We start from the raw sequence: 16368 nt of genomic DNA on the forward strand, positions 1-16368 counted from the left end.
GTTTCTAAGCTGGTGCATTAACCACTACATCAAACTGGCTCTCAGATGGCATGGACTTGGATCATCACGATATTGGTAGACTTGCTTTGGATTTTCAATGTAGATCCCACTTGCAGAAGACTTCAAGGATTTTTGCAATTAAATTTTCAGTATTCCCCACTTTGCAACATTAAATGTCTCAGTGCAAAGTCTGAGAATTAAACATTAAAGACTGAATGCAGACTGAAAGTTACATGTTTGAATATGACCAAATTGTGAAATAATATGTCTTCTCCCTTCGTGAAAACAGAACTTGCCTTTGTGCAGGAGCATTAGACAGTTTGGAAATAGTAGGTTCTCTGCCACTTAAATGTGATTTTATGATCCGCTGTTTATAAACCAGTTTTTCAAATGAAGCTGTAATACTTGATCTAGGTACAGTGGCGATTTATATGAAACAATTACTAGGATTTTTCTCATTCAGCAAAAGGGTACCACAAGTGCTGCTCTTGTTTGATCTTCATTGTATAGTTTCCATGGCAACCCCCTGGCAAATACATCTCAGTACACCTAGGAGAGCATTGAGATATATTTACTAATAGGACACAATGAATGGTAAGATTAATTCATTTCATAATACATTTCAATACGTGTGTAATGTAGAATAGAAATGATCTCCCTCGTCCAAATGTGCATGGAATTGAAGGTATTAAAAAAATCTTTTTGTCTTTCTGTCTGATCAGGAAATCGTTTGTCTTTACTTTTTTTGATAGGTTACCACTGATTTTCCCTAAAATTTAAACCACTGTGGGAGAAAGCTTGGAATGATGATGAAGTAGCCAAAAACAGCATCATTGTCTATAAAAAGGAAATATCCGTAGGCTAAACACACAAACACAGAGAGTAACAACATAGAGGGCAGCTCCTTCCCTAGAGATATCCTTGTGAGAATTAAGCATGGTTGCAAAATACTGTCTATTGGAAGAAAAGTAATTATTGATGATAGCAAGACTTCCCACTGATTCTTTCTAATCAAAAGAAAAGTTAATAACCTGCAAAACAGAATATTATTTTACACTATTGCCTTTGTTCCTGCAAGCAGGTCTTGCCTTTCTATTTCTCTCTATCTCTATTTCAATCATTCTACATATAAATATTCATACATTTTGTTTTCCATTTTTCTCTATAGAGGATATGTTTTAAGAATAATAGTTTAGTAAAAGAAATGTTTAAAATAGTTTTATTCTGCTTTTGTACCTAAAAAGCCTTAATTAAAAACAGAATATTTATTGTACAACAGATACATGAACATTGGTATTATATAATTTAATTCTGGTATCAATTAAACCAACTTTAATTTTTGCCTTGACTCCACTTATATCTTTCTATTTATCCCAGTTGCATATTTAGCTGACTTGTGATGAAAGCCAAAATTGTACATCCCTACCATATGGAGTCTTCCTTGCAACCAGCATCTGTGAGAGTTTAGGGAAAAAATAGAATGTAAAATCTGCTTATAAAACCATTTTTTTCTTCTTTCCATTTTTGCTCCTTTTTGAATTACTTGGTTTAGCAAGTCTAGCAAACCATGAAATATCCACGAGAGTGCTGTCTAACCATTGTTAGAAACATATGCAGCCTTTTTTGAGGTTTACAATAAAAATAAAATTTAATTAAATATAATAGAAATATTTACATACGGCATTTGAAACAAAAAAAATATTTCACTTAATTTAATACTTCTATCTGGTAGAAATCAACTTGGAAGCCAACAGGAGACTGTGAGTTCTAGTCCCACTTAAGGCATGAAAGCCGGCTGGGTGATTTTGGGCCAATCATTCATTCTCAGCCCAACCCACCTCACAGGGTGATTGCTATGGGTAAAATAGGAGGAAGAAGGAGGAATAGGTGTATTTGCTGCCTTGAGTTATTGATAAAAATACAGGTAGTCTTTGACATGTGACTGTAAATGGAGCCTGTTCATTAAGTCACATTATGCAACAGTCGTTAAATGAAACAGCTCAGCTAACCTGCCATCCCAGTAAGTGGCGCATGGGGTACCTCAGGAGTAGGGGAACCCCTTGGAGGCCTAGTACTGGCCCAGGCCTACCTGCCCTGACCCTCCAAGGTCTCCCCCATTCCTGAGATTGCCCCGTGCTCCATTTCCCACACCTTTAGAGTCCTAACAGGCCTTTCCCCACTCCCAGTGAATCCTCCCAGGCCTCAGGTCTGATTCCCACCCCACCTGGGCCAAACGCCCTCCTCCTCACTTACCTTTTGAAGAGCTCCAAGGCTTCCTGGAGGGCTGGAATGGATGGCTTCATCGGGTGGCTGCATGGCATCATTCTGGAAGCAGCCACCATGTTTCCAGTAGCTGAATTGCATTTTGGCATAGCCGCCACTTGCAGAATCGTGCCATGCAATTCCATTTTGCTGCTTTAACCTGATTTGCACAGTTAATTTCTGCAGCATTCAGAAGCTTCTGCAGCTCTTTAAGGCAGCAAAATGAAGCAGTTTGGCGGCTGCCATTTTGTCCCTGTCCACATGGCCTGCCCTCCTTCCCCAATATGAGGTCCTGAGAGCTTCAAAAGGTAAGTGTAGTGGGTGTGTGGGTTCTGGAGAGCTGGGATGGGGTGAGAGAGGCGTGTGTGTGTGTGTGTGTGTGCTACAGCAACCCTGTGATCAGTCATAAAGGTGCTGCAGCCATCATAATTTTGAAACGGGGTCATATATAATTTTGGACATCTATTGTAACTTTGAATGTTCGTTAAGTGATCTGTTGTATCTCAAGGACCAACTGTAATAAAGGTGGGATATAAATAAATAAATCAGTCAATAAATATTAAGCTAACCTAATTTCCAAGGCAAGCTTGGAAGCTTTAAATCTGAATCTTCAGGTGCTCCAGAAACTTTGTGTTTAGCCTAAGGCTTAGCATAGGTCTTCCCTCCCTCGTGGTCATTAAATGGTTGTTAAAGCAAAACTGGCTTCCATATAATTGGCTTTGCTTGTGGAAAGCAAATAGTGATCACATGACCACAAGATGGTATGATGGTTGCAACTTCACTTTTTCCGAGACCATTGTATCTTCAAACTGTCACTAAACAAACAATCATAATGAGAGGACTACCTTTATATTGATTTGATGATGTACGATATTCAAAGTAAATGCACTGATGCAGATTAACAGTATGGCTAACAAAGGGATAGTTATGTGCGAGCATTTAAAGTAATATACTGCATAATGCACACATGCGCACATATAACATTTATATGTTATAGAAATATAAAATTTTAATAAATTTATTTTAAATAAAAATGATTTTTCTCATTATGGTAGTGTTTAAATGTTAATCCTCTGGTTGTAATTCAGTACTGCTGTTCTAATTAAAATAGTCTAGTGAAGCAGTGAACAATATGAGTCGATGGATTTGTTGCCTTGTTTAATGATTTTCAGAAGCAATAGAAGAAGAAGAAGAAGAAGATATGTGGCACCAGAGAGAAAAGGTCCTGGGGGATATGGCAGCAGATGGCTAGGCTTATTTTATTCATTTACCACTGTATTAAAATTTGTCTCATCACTTTTGGAAGGTGAATTAATTTGGAACGGTAATAATTTTCTCCTGCGGCTCTTGTACTGTTTCCAGAGATTGTGGACAGATCATTCTTTATCCTGTTGTTGTTATACAGCTAGTCCTTGACTTACAACAGTTCATTTAGTGACCATTAAAAGTTTCAACGGAACTGAGAAAAGTGACTTAGGACTGTTTTTCACACTTGCAACCACTGTAGCATCTCCATGGTCACGTGATCAAAATTCAGTTGCTGGGCAGCTGATTCATATTTACGACCGTTGCAGTGTCATGGGGTCCTGTGGTTCCCTTTTGCGACCTTATGACAAGCAAAGTCAATGGGGAAGCCAGATTCATTTAACAACTGCAGCGATTCACTTAACCACCGTGGCATGAAATGTGGTAAAATGGGGCAAAGATCACTTAACAAGCGTCTCGCTTAGCAACAGAAATTTTGGGCTCAGTTGTGGTCATAAGTTGCCTGTATTCTCATCTCTGCATTTGACCCTTTGGCCATTATTAAATTTTTGCCTTTAAACTCCCCTGAACGTCATGAGCTTACTCCTACTTAGTCACAGTCTGTTCATTTTCCAAAGTGGAATAGAAAGAGGACCGGTTTAATTTTGGTGTGTGTGAAATACCTGTGATATATTAGTTTGCAGAGAGAGTTGGGAAAAACAAGCAGGTGTTGCAGTCATCCGCTCTAATGTAGAAGTGTTAATAATAGCTGATTGAGCACATTCTAGTTTGTTTGTTTGACAGCCTTTGTGCCTGAAACCTGAATTCTCTTTCTTTTTTTGTGTGTTCTTTTTTCTTCTTCTTTGTTCAATCCTTGGTTTGCACTTCGTGAAGCTGCAAATTGATAATAATATTTTGATCGCCATATCGGAAGGGGTCAGTTGGCAGTGTTTTTAACGCAATTGACGGAAATATCAGAGTACCTTTGCGTTAGGCAGAATTAGTAGGAAAGCATAAATGTAGACAGCTGTTGGGCGTGTGAGATTTGGCACAATATGCTTCTCTCTGCATTCTCCATAGCCTTCTGTTCCAAACTGGCTAAAGCCCTGACATCTTGTTGTCTGGCTGGCGGAAAGAAAGTGATAGGGAACCAATTGTTTCTTCCCATTTTTTTGTGGCTTGGATCTGCCGCTCTCTACAGCTTCCAAGACCTCAGATTTGTTTTGCTGTAGCTGCTGGCTCTGAATATGAATTATTTCTGTAGAGAGGGGGAGACAAAGATCAATTTTCTTGTTTCCTCCGGGGACACAGAGAGGTACTCTGTTGAAATATTCATCTGAAAGACCATCTCTTTCCTCCCCCCCTCCCATGCCTGAGTTCAAGTCTTTATCGAGCTAGCTTGGTTATGGGTGGCACCACCTAGAAAGGCAGTAAAAAAATGGGGCATCTTGCTTTCCAAGGAGATTAGGTGTTTCCCTCCAGAAAACTGCTAAAAATTATAGCACTGTGCTACTTAATGTTAATTGTTTATCTTAAAAGTTACTTCTAATTATTAACCTTTATTCTTTTTAGAAGTTTACCAAAAATAAGCAAAACACAAAGACAACTCATGGAAAAGAATCATATACTAAATAATCATTAGTAAAGAATGCTAAAACTAAACAAGATTAAAAAGAAAAATGCCCATAAAGGCTGTAAGAAAATGTACCGTAATCCATTACAAAATTAATAATTTAAGATAGGTCTTAATGCTACTGTTTTATAAAAATTCTTATAATACTATATTATCATCAAAAACAAAAAATTAGAAAGAAGTCACCTAATAATACTTCTGAATCGTTTAAAATATCATACAATCTATGCCAAAGAAGAAGATATTACTTCATAATTTGATTAATTGGAAATATTGCCTTTTTCACAAGGATAAATTACCCATTTTTTTTTAAAAAAAATCAGTGTTTGGAGTAACATATTTTTTCCAATTTCACATTGTAATTCTTTTTGCCACCTACTATGCCCACTACAATCTTTATCAATGCCTCTTTGGAGAGGACATAATTTTGCCCCCAATGCTGGGCTGTTATTACTTTCAAAACCCTGGGTGATACAACACCAGGATCCATTGAGCAATACCAGAATTGTTTATCTGGTTCAACTATCAAAGAGAAGGCCTCACTCTATGGAATAAGCAGCTTCTGGAAATACAGATTCATTCATTCAGTTTGTAAAGCTGCCTACTTAACAAGTGACTCTGGGTGTAAATGGGATTTTTCTGCTGGGATTTTGTGAAGAAGCCAAAACAGGTTTTTGTCCTATACATTTGGGCTTTAGATTAGACCAGCGGTTCTCAACCTATGGGTCGCGACCCCATTTGGGGTCGATCGACCATTTCACGGGGGTCGCCAAGCAAGGCTGTCCGCCATTTTTTCCCCCTTTTCCGGCGGGTGCCTTACCTCCCTTGAGCTGGGCCAGCTGGTGGTCGGTCTGCTCCGTCTCTGCCGCTTGCCAGCTACGCCTCGGCCGGCACAGGGGGCGGAACCATGCATGCGCGGCGCTCCTGGGCAGGGAAAGTCCTCAACTTACGACCGGTCGGGTAGTCCTCGACTTATGACCGGTTTAGTCCTCGACTTACGACCGGTTTAGTCCTCGACTTACGACCGGTTTAGTCCTCGACTTACGACCGGTTGGGGGTCGCGGCATTAAAAAGGTTGAGAACCACTGGATTAGACAAACTATTTTAAGGATACCTAGAGCAGTTGCTGATAATTGTTTTTAATTGTTTTCCATTTTTATGTTGTCTTTGTATCCTACCCAGGTTTGTCAGAAAGTTATAAAATCAATCAGTTAACTTTGATTAGCGAACTTTGATTCAGAACTACTCCATCTTTAAGTTTTATTATTTGAATTACGTGGCAAAATGGCATAGAATGTTTTCCTTTCCTTTTTCAGGATGACTTTCTATACAGCGTTTCAATTTTAAGTGGAATCCTTTGCACTACTTTAGCAGTGATCAAATTTATGTTGGGGAATGTGCTTACAAGCAGAGCATTGTTAACAGATGGTAAGTAGCAAACAGGTATCTCTTGATATTATTACATCAAAGGCTAATGAAGTAAAGGTAAGTGAAGGTTATGTGTGGTTGGATTACATTACAGGGAGGAGAGTTGGTTAATGTATGTATAACAGATTTGGTTAACTTTTTTGAGTTCACTGAGTCTTTTGTTCTCTGATCTGTTCCAAAAATTAATAAATTTAGAAGCAAACATCATGCACAGAAGTAGTCCAGGGATTACCTGGTTCCGTTGTTTGTTGCTCTGAAATTATGATCATGATTAAAGCCACTAACGGTTTGTCTAAATAAATAAATACAGGGAAAAATAAACTTTGAAGCCAAATAGCCAGCTAAAATGTTTACAGTCAAATGAAAACAATGTATCAAAATTTACTGTAGGAATCTAAATGTTTTTCACACTCAACATTTGGACAGAATGTAGACATTAAAAAAAAATATCTAAGCATCCGCATGTTATTAGATTCAATAATTCTCCACCTGCATTTTGCCTGGAATTGCTGTTTGTCTTTTGCTTGTTGTTTTCCAGACTTCAGGAATACTGTAGATTATATTACTCTAAATCATTTTAATGTGTGCAATGATGGGATGTAAGAAATCTGTGTTTTACTATTTCAACTGATAGAACACACTTACACACACACATATATATCTTTAGCCAATAGCTAAGTTAAGCTTCACTTTTAAAATTAAAATGCTTTTAAAACAGGATTTAAATCAAAAAGTCTTAGCACAAATTTTAAAACTGGGCTCTTTACCTTCAAATTATAACTATATTTATGGTTTGGAACTGAACTAACTTTAGGTAAGATAGGTAGCCTATAAAATTTTTAAATAAATGAATAAAATTAGTAACAGCAACACTAGAGCAATCCTTCAAAAATAATATTGCATCTATGATTTTATAAAGATCATGGAATTTTCTCCACATTGCCAACGTCATTTATTGTGTTTCCCAGCAACAATGACTAATAGTTCTCACTGGGAATTTTAATTCTGTGGCATTATTTTTTTGCTGTGCAAAATTTTGAAAGAAGCATCAACTGATTTATCTGTTGTGAAAAATAAAAAGATGCATTTTCTCTGCATGACAGATTAAGGTAGAATCCTATTATTACTAATCTGAGAGAAACAACCTTTGAACTCAGTAAGACTTGTATCTGAGGCTAACAGGGATAATTTCACTCTTGCAATAGTGGCAAATATCTGTAGCTCAGGTGTAGGATGAGGGTGAAGGTTCGTTCTCCAAGCTTGTGGGTTGGTTACAAACGTTTCATTACCAGGCTAGGTAACATCTTCAGAGGAGTTTAGGGGATGTCAGTGTCAGTGTTCTTCTGTTTATAAGGGTTTCAGGTGTGGTGTGTCGAGTGACGGTCTTGTGATGGATCTTGTGATGGGTTAGGTGTTCACTCTTACTTTACTGTATCTCTCAGGCATGTACAAAGCAAGTCCATATTGTAGTTTTATTTTTTTTTACAATGTATGGTCTTTAACCAAGTGTTAGCATAATTGAATGCGTAAAGAGAATTCCCCAAAAATATGAGCAAGAGTAATCCATATTCATGAAAGATCCAGTATATGTACTACGATGAATGAAATGAATGAATGAAAATAAAAAAAAATCCTTCAGGAGCCAAGGCATAGGAAAGTGAATCCTTGATCAACTCTATGCTCCTTATTCCTTCCTTCCTTCCTTTCTTTCTTTCTTTCTTTCTTCTTTCTTTCTTTCTTTCTTTCTTTCTTTCTTTCTTTCTTTCTTTCTTTCTTTCTTTATTTATTTATTTATTTATTTATTTATTTATTTATTTATTTATTTATTTATTTATTTATTTAATAAATTTACATGTTGCCCATCTCACTATCCAAAACCACTCCAGAGAGCTTTTTTCCTTGAAGGAAATACTCTTGCAGCTCTATATGACAATTGCCCAACTGGACATTTTGGAGTATTTGTAACCCATCTCCTTCTCCATAACCTTTGATGACCTTATGTTAGGACACCTCAATGGGAACTTTCTTTATTGAAACTTGGAGCAATGTCTCCTATTTGCAAGTCCAGGCAAGAATGGACAACAGTTCATAGACTTAAAAGGACAGGAAGCAAGTCCCAGGATTCTGGTATTCTGCAGTAAATCTGGTCTAACCCTATCAAATCTGTGAAGCTTCTGCTGCTAATGTAATGTAATGTAATGTAAATGTAAATGTAAATGTAAATGTAAATGTAAATGTAATATAATGTAATGCTGCTAAAGTGGGGTGCCCCAGGGCTCTGTTCTGGGCCCAGTGCTCTTCAACATCTTCATCAACGATCTGGACAAGGGGATAGATGGGGAACTCATCAAATTTGCGGACGACACCAAGCTGGCAGGAATAGCCAACACTCCAGAAGACAGGCTTAGGATACAGGAGGACCTGGACAGACTTGAACATTGGGCGCTATCTAACAAAATGAAATTCAGTGGTGAAAAAAGTAAGGTTCTACATTTGGGCAAGAAAAACCAAATGTACAGGTATAGTATAGGGGGTACCTTGCTCAATAGTAGTAACTGTGAGAGGGATCTCGGAGTCCTAGTGGACAATCACTTAAATATGAGCCAGCAGTGTGCTGCAGCTGCCAAAAAAGCCAACACAGTGCTGGGCTGCATTAACAGAGGGATAGAATCAAGATCCTGTGAAGTATTAATATCACTTTACAATGCCTTAGTAAGGCCACACTTGGAATACTGCATCCAGTTTTGGTCACTATGATGGAAAAAAGATGCTGAGACTCTAGAAAGAGTACAGAGAAGAGCAACAAAGATGATTAGGGAACTGGAGGCTAAAACATATAAGGAACGGTTGCTGGAATTGGGTATGTCTAGTTTAACGAAGAGAAGGACGAGGGGGGACATGATAGCAGTGTTCCAATATCTCAGGAGCTGCCACAAAGAAGAGGGGGTCAAGCTATTCTCCAAAGTGCCTGAAGGCAGGACAAGAAGCAACGGATGGAAACTAATCAAGGAGAGAAGCAATCTAGAGCTAAGGAGAAACTTCCTGACAGTAAGAACAATTAATCAGTGGAACAACCTGCCTCCAGAAGTGGTGAATGCTCCAACATTGGAAGTTTTTAAGAAGAGACTGGACAGCCATTTGTCCGAAATGGTGTAGGGTTTCCTGCCTGAGCAGGGGGTTGGACTAGATGACCTCCAAGGTCCCTTCCAACTTTTTGATGATGATGATGATGATGATGATGATGATGAATTTGGGGCAGGTTTCCGGAGACATGAATTCAAGTCTTTTCTGACACCTTTAGGGAAGTAAGATCTATTCAATTGATATTTTTTTTCCTATTATTCTGGCTCCCTGATGGTTTCCAGCATATTATACAAGAAGAGCATGTCTTCTTACTTAATTAAATGTATAAATCTTATCCCCGCACTTCCACTCATCCAGGGCAAAATGTAATGAAATATAAATTAAGGCTGATCAGAAAACAAAATAACGGATGAGAATTAGCATTAGAATTTAGAGAGCAATGCCACATCATAAAATTAAAACTCCAACTGTGTAGAATAGTATTTATTGCATGTTAAAAGCTGACCAGTAAAGGAGCTAGTCCTACTTTGAGACTGTTCTAGAGTCGTGGTATTGCTATTAAAAACGCCCTGTCTGAATATTTTCCAAACTGGACTTTCCATTTGATAGACAATGCCAGAGACTCTGATGCTTTTAAATAAATTATGGGCAGGTTGACTAGGGGGTCTTGGCTTTTCAAATATCTCCACCCCAAGCTATTTAGACTTATTATCAGCATTCTGATTTCATAAACAAAGGTTTCCCTGGGGTAGTTTACAACAGAGTCCCTCTTTGAGGGACATGGTTGTACACCAGGGCTCTTCAAACGTGGCCCTTTTATGACTTGTGGACTTCAACTCCCAGAATTCCTCAGCCAGCGTGCTTGGCTGAGGAATTCTGGGAGCTGAAGTCCACAAGTCATAAAATGGCCACGTTTGTAGAGCCCTGTGGCACACAAATGTAAAATAAATAAAAATCATCATAGACAGAAATAGAGAAGTAAATAGATTAAAAGAGTGATTCAGCCCATGAGGTTCTTGCAATAAATATGGATTTATTACTATTAACCCTGCTGGAGCTTTCAGCAGCTTTTGATTATCACTCAATTAACAAAATTTAGGAGTGGAAGGTGATGGTTAGAGACAGAGTTGGAATTTAGAGGTATGGCATGAAAAGCCTGTTTCTGATATGGATGCCATTTGGACATGGGCAGCAGCAAACATTCATTTATCTGATTTAAACTGATTCTCCCAAGTGCTGTAGAGCCATAGACATTATTGCAAAATATATAATAGAAAATGCTTTTCTGATGTGAATTTTTATTTAATTTAATTTGCCTATTGACAAAACCTACGGATCTGGTTAATAAGAGGTGCCTTATAACATATAGAAGAATAGAAGAGGGACAAATATTTTATTGTTTTTAAGCACAGTTCTACGTGTAATAATATAATTTAGTACATAGAAATAAACCCTTTTGACATACATGTTAGACCTTTACTAACATTGTAGCATCTCCCTATTTTCTTAGCGCAAACAGACGTCGTTTTTGCAAATAGCTGAGAATGTTCCTTTTCTTCCTTTAATTATATGCTTGCGATAATTGCACTGCTGCTATTTTTCCCATTAACAAAATTAAGGAGTGAACTGTGTAATTAGTCTGCTGTCTATGTGTTTAACCTATTTTTAGTTAAATATAGCTAAGCCCAGATTTCTCTAGTTTTTTGCATCATTAGATTGAGTAGAATAGAATCTCTGGAAAATGAAGATCTCANGAGGGGAGGAGAGAAAGAGAGGGGAGGGGAGAGGAGAGGAGGAGAGAAAATGAGAACGTCATTGTGGGGAGAAACCTGGGAGTTTCAAATGAATTAACCATGCATATAACAGAGTCACTTAGGAAGTGAGATGGGTGATGTTTAAATTTAATAAATATGTTAATAAACGTCAGATTGTGGCTAATTTGGGTTTATGGATGTGGGGAGAGATGTGATCAGGCTGACATCTTATGGCCAGAAGTTGAAGAACAGAGCTGAGATATGACCATTATTTTCCCTGGCAGTTTTATTTTTTGACAGTTGTTATTAGTCGCCGTCTAGCATTCACGGCTTCAGTGGGAGATTCAGTGGAATATGGAATTCCTTGTGAACGCTGATGGGGCTCTTGGGTGCAATGTCACCATTGGAGAATCTCTCTGGTGTCTCTTGAGAATCCAAAAGCACAAATTAAAACCTTCCCTCCTTCTGCTCCTTCTCTTTCTCTTTCTCTCCCCCATCCCCCCCCCCCAAAAAATCATGGTATATTCAATGTGTCTATTTGCTGCCTTTGGGGCCCTCTAGGTCTCTCTGCCTTGCTGCTTAAACCTTGTATGTGTTATTTGAGCGTGAATTGCTGTGAGAAATGACTAATTTAACAGTTGATTGTGGGATGGAAGTGAATTGGGAGCATCTTATAAGAATGGGATGGAGATTTATTGAAAGATGGGAGAACGATAATTGATTTTAAAAAAATCACAAAAGAGCAACCTTTGGGTTGTCAGTAGCCTTCCTGTCAACAAGGGGGCCAAGCAATTATTTAATAAAGACTGATGAAATATCCAGCCCTGCTAGCCTTTCCTTCTTGCCACACCTTGTAAGTTTCCTGCTGTTGGGGCTGTGTGTTTTCTAACCCCCTTCTAGAGCCAGCATGAATGTGCTGTTTGTTTCTTTTACAAAACTGAATAGACTTTCCTTGGCAGCCAGCTTCATTTTCCTCCTCTGCCATATTTGCATAGCTGTCATGTTGTCCCCGCAGGATTGGATCTACTGCAGAGTTAGTGAAGTTATGTCTCCAGCTTCTAGAAAGCAGATGGTCGCTGTTCGTTCAAATGCAGTCCACAGAATTTGACACTGCCCTGCCTTAAAGGCCCAGAACACACACCTAGTGCCAGGGGCGCTTGATGGAATAAATGGTTTCGTCTTATTTTGGGGTGCAACTGGTAATATATAGCTGGCTATCTAAAAACAAGTCTTCCAATTCCATAGCCTTGCAGGGGTGACCGTATTAAGGCAGCAGTTGCAAGGGGTGAGGGCAATTAAAGGGTTAATAGGAATCTCGGTGTATGAATTGGGACAACAAAGATTTATGGTATGGTGGATTAGGTTTCTGAGCTGTAAAGAGCAACTCACTGAAGTGGGCTTTGGTTAGTTGTAGGTACATTTTAAAGCTTTGGGGAGTTGTAATTCCACTAGCAGGCACCGGGGTCCTGAGCTCAGGCATAACAACGTGCAAATCTTGACATTGGCTGTTTCTTTAATTCCCTGTTCTTGCTAGGAGGGCCTAATCTTAATTTATTTCATTGCAGGTTTCAACTCTCTGGTAGGAGGAATTATGGGCTTTTCCATCCTTCTGAGTGCAGAAGTTTTTAAGCATAATGCTTCTGTCTGGTACCTGGATGGAAGTATAGGGGTTCTGATTGGACTTACAATATTTGCCTATGGTGCCAAGTAAGTGAAACCTTTTTTTTCTAAAGAAATTATTTTACATTTGCATTTGAATGTTGCTCCATGATTGTGGCAAGAAGGAGTCTGTCCCATGTACTATTTATTCAATGTTGTATATATGTATGTATGTATGTATATGTGTATATGTGTATATATATGTGTGTACCAATAGAAAAGAATATTTGTAGCTCAGGGTTGAACTGTGGGATCCTCTGAGCTGGCTGGTTTTCTTGCAGACGTTTCATTACCCAACAAGGTAACATCATCATAGATGATGTTGCAAGTTGGATAATGGGTAATGACACTAATGTAACGTCACTGATGATGTTACCTAGCTGGGTAATGAAATGTCTGCATGGGGGACTTCCGGTGGCAGGCGATTTCGCTGGTCGCAGCTGTTTGCTGCCTCCCGCCTGTTTTGCGTAAAAGCCGGTTTGACAGCCAGCATCTGCTGTCAAACGGCTTGATACCTTTCCCCTGGGCATAAGGGGATCGGTGAGCTGCCCGGGGTAGGAGTTGAGTTCCCGAGTCGTCCTATATGGACGATGTAGGCGAGNGAGGGGAGGAGAGAAAGAGAGGGGAGGGGAGAGGAGAGGAGGAGAGAAAATGAGAACGTCATTGTGGGGAGAAACCTGGGAGTTTCAAATGAATTAACCATGCATATAACAGAGTCACTTAGGAAGTGAGATGGGTGATGTTTAAATTTAATAAATATGTTAATAAACGTCAGATTGTGGCTAATCTGGGTTTATGGATGTGGGGAGAGATGTGATCAGGCTGACATCTTATGGCCAGAAGTTGAAGAACAGAGCTGAGATATGACCATTATTTTCCCTGGCAGTTTTATTTTTTGACAGTTGTTATTAGTCGCCGTCTAGCATTCACGGCTTCAGTGGGAGATTCAGTGGAATATGGAATTCCTTGTGAACGCTGATGGGGCTCTTGGGTGCAATGTCACCATTGGAGAATCTCTCTGGTGTCTCTTGAGAATCCAAAAGCACAAATTAAAACCTTCCCTCCTTCTGCTCCTTCTCTTTCTCTTTCTCTCCCCCATCCCCCACCCAAAAAAATCATGGTATATTCAATGTGTCTATTTGCTCCCTTTGGGGCCATATAGGTCTCTCTGCCTTGCTGCTTAAACCTTGTATGTGTTATTTGAGCGTGAATTGCTGTGAGAAATGACTAATTTAACAGTTGGTTGTGGGATGGAAGTGAATTGGGAGCATCTTATAAGAATGGGATGGAGATTTATTGAAAGATGGGAGAACGATAATTGATTTTAAAAAATCACAAAAGAGCAACCTTTGGGTTGTCAGTAGCCTTCCTGTCAATAAGGGGGCCAAGCAATTATTTAATAAAGACTGATGAAATATCCAGCCCTGCTAGCCTTTCCTTCTTGCCACACCTTGTAAGTTTTCTGCTGTTGGGGCTGTGTGTTTTCTAACCCCCTTCTAGAGCCAGCATGAATGTGCTGTTTGTTTCTTTTACAAAACTGAATAGACTTTCCTTGGCAGCCAGCTTCATTTTCCTCCTCTGCCATATTTGCATAGCTGTCATGTTGTCCCCGCAGGATTGGATCTACTGCAGAGTTAGTGAAGTTATGTCTCCAGCTTCTAGAAAGCAGATGGTCGCTGTTCGTTCAAATGCAGTCCACAGAATTTGACACTGCCCTGCCTTAAAGGCCCAGAACACACACCTAGTGCAGGGGCGCTTGATGGAATAAATGGTTTCATCTTATTTTGGGGTGCAACTGGTAATATATAGCTGGCTATCTAAAAACAAGTCTTCCAATTCCATAGCCTTGCAGGGGTGACCGTATTAAGGCAGCAGTTGCAAGGGGTGAGGGCAATTAAAGGGTTAATAGGAATCTCGGTGTATGAATTGGGACAACAAAGATTTATGGTATGGTGGATTAGGTTTCTGAGCTGTAAAGAGCAACTCACTGAAGTGGGCTTTGGTTAGTTGTAGGTACATTTTAAAGCTTTGGGGAGTTGTAATTCCACTAGCAGGCACCGGGGTCCTGAGCTCAGGCATAACAACGTGCAAATCTTGACATTGGCTGTTTCTTGAATTCCCTGTTCTTGCTAGGAGGGCCTAATCTTAATTTATTTCATTGCAGGTTTCAACTCTCTGGTAGGAGGAATTATGGGCTTTTCCATCCTTCTGAGTGCAGAAGTTTTTAAGCATAATGCTTCTGTCTGGTACCTGGATGGAAGTATAGGGGTTCTGATTGGACTTACAATATTTGCCTATGGTGCCAAGTAAGTGAAACCTTTTTTTTTTAAAGAAATTATTTTACATTTGCATTTGAATGTTGCTCCATGATTGTGGCAAGAAGGAGTCTGTCCCATGTACTATTTATTCAATGTTGTATATATGTATGTATGTATGTATATGTGTATATGTGTGTATGTGTATATATATGTGTGTACCAATAGAAAAGAATATTTGTAGCTCAGGGTTGAACTGTGGGATCCTCTGAGCTGGCTGGTTTTCTTGCAGACGTTTCATTACCCAACAAAGTAACATCATCATAGATGATGTTGCAAGTTGGATAATGGGTAATGACACTAATGTAACGTCACTGATGATGTTACCTAGCTGGGTAATGAAATGTCTGCATGAAAACAAAACCAAGCTCAGAGAGCACCAAAGACCTCTTATTAATTTTCTGTTTTGGGGATAGACAAGTACTGATTAGGAAAATGCTTTAACAGATGCAGAAATTTATGGCTGGATCTTTGCAGTGTATAACTGTTGCCCTCAATCTGGGTTTGTTTTCCTTTTCAGGCTCCTTATGGATATGGTTCCCCGTGTACGGCAAACACGTCATTATGAAATGTTTGAATGAAGGCAACTCAGCTATTGGACTAAACACATTTTGCAGGATTTGAAAACATCCTACATCCTGGCAAGTGGGGCGGATCCTACTTGCAAGATTGAATTTTGTTGTTTTTCATATTATTTTTGCATCATCATTCAAGGGGAAATCCATCTGTACAAATAGGCAAATACGCGCACTGCTTGGATCTCTGCAATCGCATTTGGCATACGTTCCCCAAATTCAGTAAGCTGCAATAGAAATGAGTAAGACTTCTAATCCTTTTTGCTACATGTTTAAGTGATCAGCCCGCTCAAGTCACTTAACAGCTGCCCATTTAAAGGGGCCAAATTAAGAAGAGTCCCCAGTCTGACTGTGGCTGTTTAGAGACAATTATAGCTTGAGTTTCCCCAGGAAAAGAGACTAATCTGTCAAAG

At 39.1% G+C, this 16368-nt stretch overlaps 1 protein-coding gene across 1 annotated transcript in view; it reads left to right on the plus strand.

The window, feature by feature from the left end:
- The window catches only part of TMEM163 (transmembrane protein 163), an 82107-nt gene extending 66146 nt beyond the window's left edge, over positions 1 to 15961 (plus strand). Inside the window, exons 6-8 of the mRNA XM_015812450.1 lie at positions 6457 to 6568; positions 12972 to 13113; positions 15901 to 15961. Coding sequence (XP_015667936.1) covers positions 6457 to 6568; positions 12972 to 13113; positions 15901 to 15961 — 315 coding nt within the window. The remainder of the gene's footprint in view (positions 1 to 6456; positions 6569 to 12971; positions 13114 to 15900) is intronic.
- The last annotated feature ends 407 nt before the right edge of the window (positions 15962 to 16368 follow it).

This window comes from Protobothrops mucrosquamatus, unplaced genomic scaffold, assembly GCF_001527695.2.
Source record: "Protobothrops mucrosquamatus isolate PMUCROS unplaced genomic scaffold, P.Mucros_1.0 scaffold84, whole genome shotgun sequence".
NCBI classification, from domain to species: domain Eukaryota; kingdom Metazoa; phylum Chordata; class Lepidosauria; order Squamata; family Viperidae; genus Protobothrops; species Protobothrops mucrosquamatus.